The following is a 9,063-nucleotide window of genomic DNA, read 5'->3' on the forward strand; positions in this document are numbered from 1 at the left end:
TAGAGACCAATCAGAATCTCATACGAGGTCTGCTGACACACACAGGAAGTGGCTCAAAGACCAATCAGAAAACAGTCAAGTACATCAAGGAGAAGATCAGTGAGGATCTGTCTGCAGAGAAAAGCATCAATCTGTTCCACTGTCTGAATGAACTGAATGATCGTTCTCTAGTGGAGGAGATCCAACAGTCCCTGAGATCAGGACGTCTCTCCACAGATAAACTGTCTCCTGCTCAGTGGTCAGCTCTGGTCTTCATCTTACTGTCATCAGAAAAAGATCTGGACGTGTTTGACCTGAAGAAATACTCTGCTTCAGAGGAGGCTCTTCTGAGGCTGCTGCCTGTGATCAAAGCTTCAAACAAAGCTCTGTACGTGCTCACATAACTATCCAGGTTAAATGTAGTTCTCTTCATTCACAAATAACAACTATAGTTTGTAATTGATTTGTGTTCTTCTGAATCCTCTTCAGGCTGAGTGGTTGTAACCTCTCAGAGAGAAGCTGTGAAGCTCTGTCCTCAGTCCTCAGCTCCCAGTCCTCTAGTCTGAGAGAGCTGGACCTGAGCAACAACAACCTGCATGATTCAGGAGTGAAGCTGCTGTCTACTGGATTAAAGACTCTACACTGTTCACTGGAAACACTCAGGTAAGGACTTATTCATGTGAAAGTTTACCCAATAAGCTTAAATGTACTTAGTTTATTTGATATATTGATTAACTTACCAAACATATTCTCTTCAGGCTGAGTGTCTGTAACCTCTCAGACAGAAGCTGTGAAGCTCTGTCCTCAGTCCTCAGCTCCCAGTCCTCTAGTCTGAGAGAGCTGGACCTGAGCAACAACAACCTGCAGGATTCAGGAGTGAAGCTGCTGTCTACTGGATTAAAGAGTCCACTCTGTAGACTGGACACTCTCAGGTTAGTGTGCATCTTATCCAGATTATTCATCTAAGATCACGTTTTCTTGATGAATCATTTATTAAATGGACCTTGGTGGTGGTTTAAAGTTTTACTGTATGTTTCCACATTAAAGCTGTAAAGCTCTGAGCTGGTTCTATAGCTCTCAGTCTTTTAGTCTGAGGAAACTGGACTGGAATAAAGAAAGTTAAATATGAAGTTCTTTCCCCACCAACAAACAAACCATGGATAAAGTTTGGAACATAAAGAACTAAATAATCTTTTTTTCAGATGAAACAGTTCAGAACTGTTTCTACATCACTGCTGACGTCAAAACAGTCTGTGTGTTTATCTCATGATCTGTCTTACCATCACTATTTGTCACCAGAGTAAATATTGATTAGTATCAGATTATGAAGTCTATTCTGTTCAGCTGCATGGTTATGACAGGATGTTACTGGTAAAACAGTGAAGAATGGACCAATGGATGTTAAGCATATTGTGTGTGTGTGTGTGTGTGTGTGTGTGTGTGTGTGTGTGTGTGTGTGTGTGTGTGTGTGTGTGTGTGTGTGTGTGTGTGTGTGTGTGTAGTCTGTCAGGTTGTCTGATCACAGGAGAAGGTTGTGCGTCTCTGGCCTCAGCTCTAAGCTCCTCCCCCCTGCGAGATCTGGACCTGAGCTACAACCATCCAGGACAACGAGGAGAGAAGCTGCTGTCTGCTCGACTGGAGGATCCACACTGCAGACTGGAGACACTGAGGTACAGACAGACACACAGAAGCTGCCTCACTGTTTCTGAATGATGAACTCTGCTTCTTGTCTGATGCTGGATTTAAATGAAGATGTATGAAATAGATTCTGATCTGCTTTCTTCCTCCAGGTTGGACCATAGTGGACTGCACAGACTGAAGCCTGGTCTGAGGAAGTGTGAGTGTGTTTTCATTTCTCTTCATCAGAACACAGCAGCACGTGTTGGAGTGTAGAAGAGTAAATGCTCTTGAACAATCAGACAGAGACTATGGCTTGTGAATCAAGGATCTGTTTATTTCTCTCGGAGAAGTTAATAACAATAAATTAGATTTATACAGCGCCTTTCATGAAACCCAAGGATGCTTTACAAAGTGTGTGTGTGTGTGTGTGTGGGGGGGGGGGGGGCGTAATGGGAGACAACAAGAGAGGAATAGAAAAACACAAACAGAGAAGAGAGAGGATAGAAACACTAGACAAACAAATGAAGGAGAAAGGGAGTGGGTGATCAGCTGAGGGGAGTGTTAGATGAGGCTGAATGCTTTGCTGAACAGCTGGTGTTTGAGGAGGTTTTAAAAAATGACCAGGGGTCTCATTTATAAAAGAGTGTGTAAAATTCATACATAAAAATGTACGTGCGCCAAAAACCCGGAAATGGCGTGCGCACAAAATGATTCAGATTTATAAAACCGTTTGTACGCACACCTGCACGCAATGTTCCCTTTATAAATCACGATCCACCTGGAAATGTGCACACGTAGATTAGTCCCATGTTCCGCCTTCTACATGCTCACATTCAACCATAAACGGTCAATGCAAAGCAGCTCGTGAATGAAAATGCATACAAACGAGGGGGCAGATCAAAGGTTTCCAGCGCTGGATCGCGAAAACGGAAGTTTAGACGAAGAAACGAAACTTTCTGACTCAGAAACAGAGGAACTTGTGAATGAAGTGAAGGATAAAATGGACATATCGGTAGTTTGCTGCAGCAGGAGGATCACAAACTGAAGACAATTCAGAGAATGACACCATGTCGCTGCTGCATTCACGCTGTCCTATGTGCCAAAACATCCACCGTTCATCATTACGCACGAGTATATCTGCAATGTTTACATGTTTACAGGACCCACACTGATTTCTTCATATAGTGGCAGAGAGGACACGTCAGTCAGCTTTCTCCCTCACTCTATCATATTATTAATCAAAGGTTTGATCAACGAACAAAAACTTTTAATTGTTGGCCACATATTTTCGTGGGCATCTCCGTCTGCACTGTGACTAATTATGATCAAATATATGGCTTAATGATCGTGTCAGAGATTCCCCGACTTAATGTCCACACTATAATTATCTACAGAATAAATACATGCAACTGATGAAGATGTGCTGAGTATGGAGGAGGTGAAATGTGTGAAGCCATCGCCATGTCTCTGTGCACTCTTTATTAAAACTAAAAATCACAATTGATGATAAATGCAAGATATTGAAATATATTAATGAAAACTGGAGGCTCTATGGTCTTTGTGTTAGTCTAATGTTTAACTCTACATCAGTGATTACATAAGTGTATAAGTCCGGTCCTCTGAGGTCCGTCCGGGATAATGAAGGCGAGACGTCACTGATACAATATGTATGTGGAGGACTTTTATTTTTTTATTTTATTTTATGTTTATATATTGTCATAATGAAAGTTACTTATTGGAAACAGCTCACTACATGCGCGATTATAGCCTAAATAAAACCATCGGTTTGAATGATTCTGATGACGTGGATCTGTCAGTAAAGTTTGATATTTAGTGAAATAGGTTTGCTTTGTTGTTAAGGGAGCGAGCATTCTGCAGCATAAATGAGGCGGTGGTGTATTCTGGAGCAGAGGGGGAGAGAGGAGTGGTTCTGTCAACACACACAACAACAGGTATCAGGTTTCTGGTGTGCTCGTGTGATTTGTTGTGATGATGGTGCCGGTCAGACACTACAGTGGGGATAGCATGGTCAGTGTAAACAAACTTGCATCGGGCAGCCCTATGCACGTAGTGAGGACGGCGCAGGAGTCCGAAAGATTTAATGGAAGCAAGGTTGTCTGGAGAGAAGTGACAGGCGAGATTCCGGAGTTGCAGAGCGGAGTATGTTAGTAGTACCATGTCCGCAGCAGGGAGAGCAGCTGCTAGCCGCAGGCTGAAAGCCGCAAGCTACCGGGCGCCAGCCGGGGTCAGGAAAACCGCAGGAATGAGAGCCAACCCAGGATAAGGAAAGGACCAATTTTGTGGCAGACGGGGGACCCGTCTGGACACAATCTGAGCAGGAGAGCAGCAGCCGGCAGTCTGGTTGTCAGGCAGGCCTCTTCGCCGCCAGCAGCCGAGCCAGAGTAGGGGGGAAGCGGCAGCCAACAGGTGGTGGGCCGCAGGGCGACGGGTCCAAGCCAGGTAGGGAGCCGACGTGGCCGACGAAGAAGGACGGTCCACCAATAAGGCAGGCGAGGGTCCAGTGATCACAGACTGGTGAGGATATCCTGATAGCTGTGCGAGAAGCTAACAGCTGATCGGCGGCTAGCGCTAACAGCTGATCGTCAACATCAAGTTCTCTCCTCAAAAACATCCAGACGTGAATTCAGTGATGAAATAGTAACAGAATATCTTTAGAGACCAGCTCTCCTCCTCGTCTTCTGGCTGTGCAGACAGTAAGGCACACAGTAAAGTCCACGATCACCATAGCACAGGCCAGCAGGAACATCCAACAACAATACACAAGTCAGCTGCAGGCCGGCAGAGACAGGCTAGTAAGAAAGCTAGTACCTGCAGCGGCCAGGTGGACAGGTGAGGATGGGACGGCGTGGCCTACGCCTTAGACAAGCAGGGAAAAACTCACAAGGACTGAGTTGTCATCTGTTTCTTCAGATTTCGATCTGTTCATCCAGTTAAATTTCAATTAAAACAAAAACATGTATGTTGTAGAGCCTAGATTGATGGAAAAGAAATGGTCTCCATGACTTCAGAAACACAGTTTAAAACTAGTTAGACAGGACAAAGGGACGTGGCACACTCCTGCTGCCATCACATTGTGTGTGACAGTGAAAGTGGAAATGAGGCTCCTGTTTGTGCTGAATGTGACCTCTGAGGACAGAACAGTTGGAGACAGCAGATGGTTCAGAGATTCTTTGTGCTGCACTTTGATTAGTCAGACTTTATTCACTGCATGTGTTTGTTGATTTGGATCTCCATTCATCCTGGCTGCCATGGTAACTCCATTTGAACTTGATTAGAAGTGGATTATTACATTTCAGTGCTGTCAAACATCATTCAGTGCTGAATATGAACTGTAAGTTTGATTGACTCTCAGTAAGTAGGGGTGTAACGGTACACAAACATTTCAGTTTTGAAGCTTTGGTTTGGTACATTTTCACTACAGTAACGTTTTTTTTTCTTTATTAGGAACATTTATAATTTCCCTTTTACACATTGGACTAAGTGCAGCATCGACAGTTCAGATTGTACACCTGCTCAGGTTACTTTTTAATAACATTTTAAATTAAACATAAAATAAACTTATGCTGCTTCCTTCAACCAAAAGAGTCTCCAATAAATAAAAGATATGAATGAAATAAAGTATTTTAGAATGAAATGAAGTCATTAATATAGCCTATATGTAAAAGTATTTATTTTAAATTACACTGACACCTTTTAGTTTACTAAGCCAACACTTTTTTGAATGCCCTTTGAGCACATAATAAACCTAATCACATCTGGGACAGTGTAGTTTCAGAACTATTAATATTTCCCTCTGTCGATATAAGAACTTCAATGGCATTTTTTATGGCTTTGGCCCGTTTAGAATTACTAGCAAAAGGCTGTCTGTTTGTTCCTAGTTACAGTGATGTTTACGTTCGCGTGGTGCCTTTTCAAGTGCTTTAATAAGTTGGACGTGTTGCCTGTGACGTACCCGATGTCCGCTGAACAACGACGGCCCACTACTCTCGTCTTGTCAACGTCTCTTTGTCCATTATTGTGGGAATGGGGAGGGAGGATGTTCATCCTATCATGCTGCAGGTTATTCTCCCACACAGACGCGTCTCCTCCTCCCCTTTTGCTCTTAGTTTGAGCGGGATCATCACTGAAAATGAAAACGAAACTTAAGAGTAAGTCCGTAAAAAGAACTCCATCCCGGTTATATGCAACTGTCCAGACCAACAGGACTCGAGGAACTAGTAATCTGCACAGTTTGCACGGTTTATGTTTGAACTTTTTTACAAGTTACTAACTAAAAGCTGTGTCCCATATCAGCGGCCGCAGCCTTCCTCCACCCTGAGGTGTGCTTCCGCTTTGCGGTCCGTGTGGGAACACAGATTAAAGCACTTTTGTTCCGCGCGTACTCGGATCAGTCCTGTACCGAAACGGTCCGGTCCGAGTACGTGTACCTTTACACCCCTATCAGTAAGTGTCAGTAAAGTTGTTGATGAATGAACAGATGATAACCTGCAGCTGTGTTGTGTCTCGTTCTCTCCATCAGATGCCTGTGAGCTGGAACTGGACACAAACACAGTGAACAGAATCCTGAAACTGTCTGACAACAACAGGAAGGTGACACGTGTGGAGGAGCTTCAGTCATATCCTGATCATCTAGACAGATTTGAATACTGGTGTCCTCAGCTGCTGTGTAGGACTGGTCTGACTGGTTGCTGTTACTGGGAGGTCGAGTGGAGAGGAAAGGTTGATGTATCAGTGAGTTACAGAAGAATCAGAAGGAGAGGAAAGGTTGATGTATCAGTGAGTTACAGAGGAATCAGAATGAGAGGAGACAGTGATGAATGTTTGTTTGGAATTAATGATCAGTCCTGGAGTCTGAGCTGCTCTGATGAAGGTTACTCTGTCAGACACAATAACAGAGTAACAGAGATCTCCTCCTCCTCCTCCTCCTCTTCCTCTTCCTCCTCCTCCTCCTCCTCCTCCTCCTCCTCCTCCTCTGTCTCTAACAGAGTAGCAGTGTATGTGGACTGTCCTGCTGGCTCTCTGTCCTTCTACAGAGTCTCCTCTGACACACTGATCCACCTCCACACCTTCAACACCACCTTCACTGAACCTCTCTATCCTGGGTTTGGGTTTGGGTTCTGGTCTCCTGGTTCTTCAGTGTCTCTGTGTCGTCTGTCGGTCTGAGAAACACTGCTGACTGAAGATCAGCTGACTCTGTTCACTCTGTCCAGCTGGTCTGTTTCATGGGTGGGGGGCGTGATAATGGGGGGTGGGGGTGGTAATGGGGGTTAAATGTTCTACATTACAGAAAAACAATGGACCCCCTTCTGTAATGTCTGTATTGTTCTGATCTCACCAATAAAAAACAAGTGACAATTAAACAATTAAATTCCTCCTCCTGCTGTCTTGATATTGGCAGCAGGAGGAGGAGTCATGGCTCCAGATCTGTTACAAAGTGTAAACTTGTCTCTCAGGTGTCTTCCCACAGGCCCTGAAAACAGCAGTCATCAAGTCACTACTAGAAAAGAACAATCTAGACAATAATGAATAATTACAGGCCTATATCAAATCTTCCTCTGTTAGGTCAAATGATAGACAAAGCTGTGTTTCAGAAGTTAAATAACTTCTTGATATTGAAAGACTGTTTGGATGTCTTCCAGTCAGGTTTTGGACCAAACCGCAGCACTGAGACAGCTCTGGTTAAAGTGTTTCATGACATCTGTTTAAACACAGACAGAACCTCAGTCTAAGTTCTTCTTGGGTAACACTTTATATGAAGGTCCTTGAAATAAGCTGTTATTACCATCAAATCTGCTGTATAAGACACACTTTAAACCCTCAGGCATCAGTTTAATTTACTACCCTCTTAAGTCATTAAGGACAAAAATGTTCACTTCCAAATACTGGAAGTATTAAATATTTAAATATTAATGTGCTTTTATTTACTTTGTGTTTGAAGGTTAATCAGCTTTATTATTACTTATCAGGTTATCTCTGTTGTCAGCCCTTATTTAAAGTTTGTATTGAACACTGGAGAGCAGCACTGAGTAGGTCAGGAAATCAGGTAACCTTTGTGAGCCAGGTGTGTAAACCTGCTGAGTGGCTCTAACTGACAGACAGGAGTGTCAGCGGTGTGTGTGAGAGCAGGAGTGAGGTGAGAGGCTGAGACACTTTCAGGCTGAATTCAATGAAAGGAAGACAGCAGAGATACCTTTGGTAAGTGTGCTGTGTTCTTTGGTAATTATGTGTTCAGAATGTTTGAATGGTGACATGTATTTAATGTAGGCTGTTTATTTCATAGTGATGCACTCTGCATTCTGGTTTTATAGTGTTCACATGAAACAATTAAATTAGAAGGGTGAATAATAATTAATATTGAACATATTTAACTGGTTTGTTTAAATTGTAAACAAAAGATAAAGAACTGAATAGATAGTAAAATTCAGATTAATTTAATGGTTATATTAACTTAAATTCTGATTTGTTTTGTTTGGTGTTAAAATGGGAAAAAGGAAGATAAGGATGCTAAAAGAAGCATTGGTTAACATTGTATAAGTGGAAAACTGCTTCCCCAGATTACTTTACAATTATAATATGAATGTATATGGGAAGAATTTTGTTCATAGATATTTTCCTTGCTTTTCAGAACCACACACAATAAACAGTTGTAACCTCGCTGCATTAAAGTCTCCTCTTTGAACTCTTTTACTATCGTGGCCTAACCCAAACCAATGTGCTCAGTCTTTTAGAATAAGGGTCTGCTTGGAGGTGAAATATTGATAAATGAAAGCAGTTACTTTCACTGCAAATAAGAAAAGTTTTAAGATTGATAATGAGTCAGGTTACCGTGGTAATTGGATAGCGCCAAGCCTAATCGAAGAATCATTTTCCTCTTAGCTGAAAATGTATAAAAAGCAGTGAAGCAGCAAAAAGGAAACCAAAGAGAGAAATGATAATAGAACAAATAAACACACCATTGAAGTGTTTTTTTCCATATTCCATTTAGTTACACACACTGAAGGCTATAATGCACCTTTATCGTTTCTTCTAACAATATGTTGAGTAAATCCAGAATGCCAGATGACATCTACAGGTGTTGTCATTCAGTTTGTGATTTTCTTTATTTTGTATTCTGACTGCAGGATTCATATTAAGGGTTACAGGTTTTCAGTGACATCGACATCGACCTGACCTGATTGGTCGCTCTGCATCAGGATCTGCTGAACTCCTTTTCTTCACCAAAGACACTTTAGACACTCGACACAAAATAACACAAGTAGATGAAAGTCTTTCTCACTCTACATCAGTTTATTTATTACAAGGTTACACATGAGCTGTCTGAAGAACTTGTGCTACCCAACACAGAGGACTCCAAGGAAACAGAGTGACAGAAAGAAGAGAAGATATCAAGAGAGAAGAAGGATCCTTAAACTGTAACTGTTTCAAAAAACTTTTTCAATTCAA

The 9,063-nt window shown here is 42.3% G+C and overlaps 1 protein-coding gene across 2 annotated transcripts in view; it reads left to right on the forward strand.

The window, feature by feature from the left end:
* Positions 1 to 8,274, forward strand: part of LOC132974897 (NACHT, LRR and PYD domains-containing protein 3-like) — a 147,459-nt gene extending 139,185 nt beyond the window's left edge. The window contains exons 6-12 of one of the 2 annotated variants that reach the window (XM_061039212.1): positions 1 to 367; positions 469 to 642; positions 738 to 911; positions 1,482 to 1,649; positions 1,770 to 1,816; positions 6,140 to 6,339; positions 6,385 to 8,274. The exon at positions 1 to 367 is cut by the window's left edge and continues 1,434 nt beyond it. In XM_061039212.1, coding sequence (XP_060895195.1) covers positions 1 to 367; positions 469 to 642; positions 738 to 911; positions 1,482 to 1,649; positions 1,770 to 1,816; positions 6,140 to 6,339; positions 6,385 to 6,783 — 1,529 coding nt within the window. In that variant the 3' untranslated portion in view covers positions 6,784 to 8,274. Of the gene's footprint in view, positions 368 to 468; positions 643 to 737; positions 912 to 1,481; positions 1,650 to 1,769; positions 1,817 to 6,139 lie in introns of both variants that reach the window. The other variant, XM_061039209.1, reaches the window with a different exon arrangement.
* Positions 8,275 to 9,063: the final 789 nt, after the last annotated feature.

Source organism: Labrus mixtus, chromosome 5 (genome assembly GCF_963584025.1).
Source record: "Labrus mixtus chromosome 5, fLabMix1.1, whole genome shotgun sequence".
NCBI classification, from domain to species: Eukaryota; Metazoa; Chordata; class Actinopteri; order Labriformes; family Labridae; genus Labrus; species Labrus mixtus.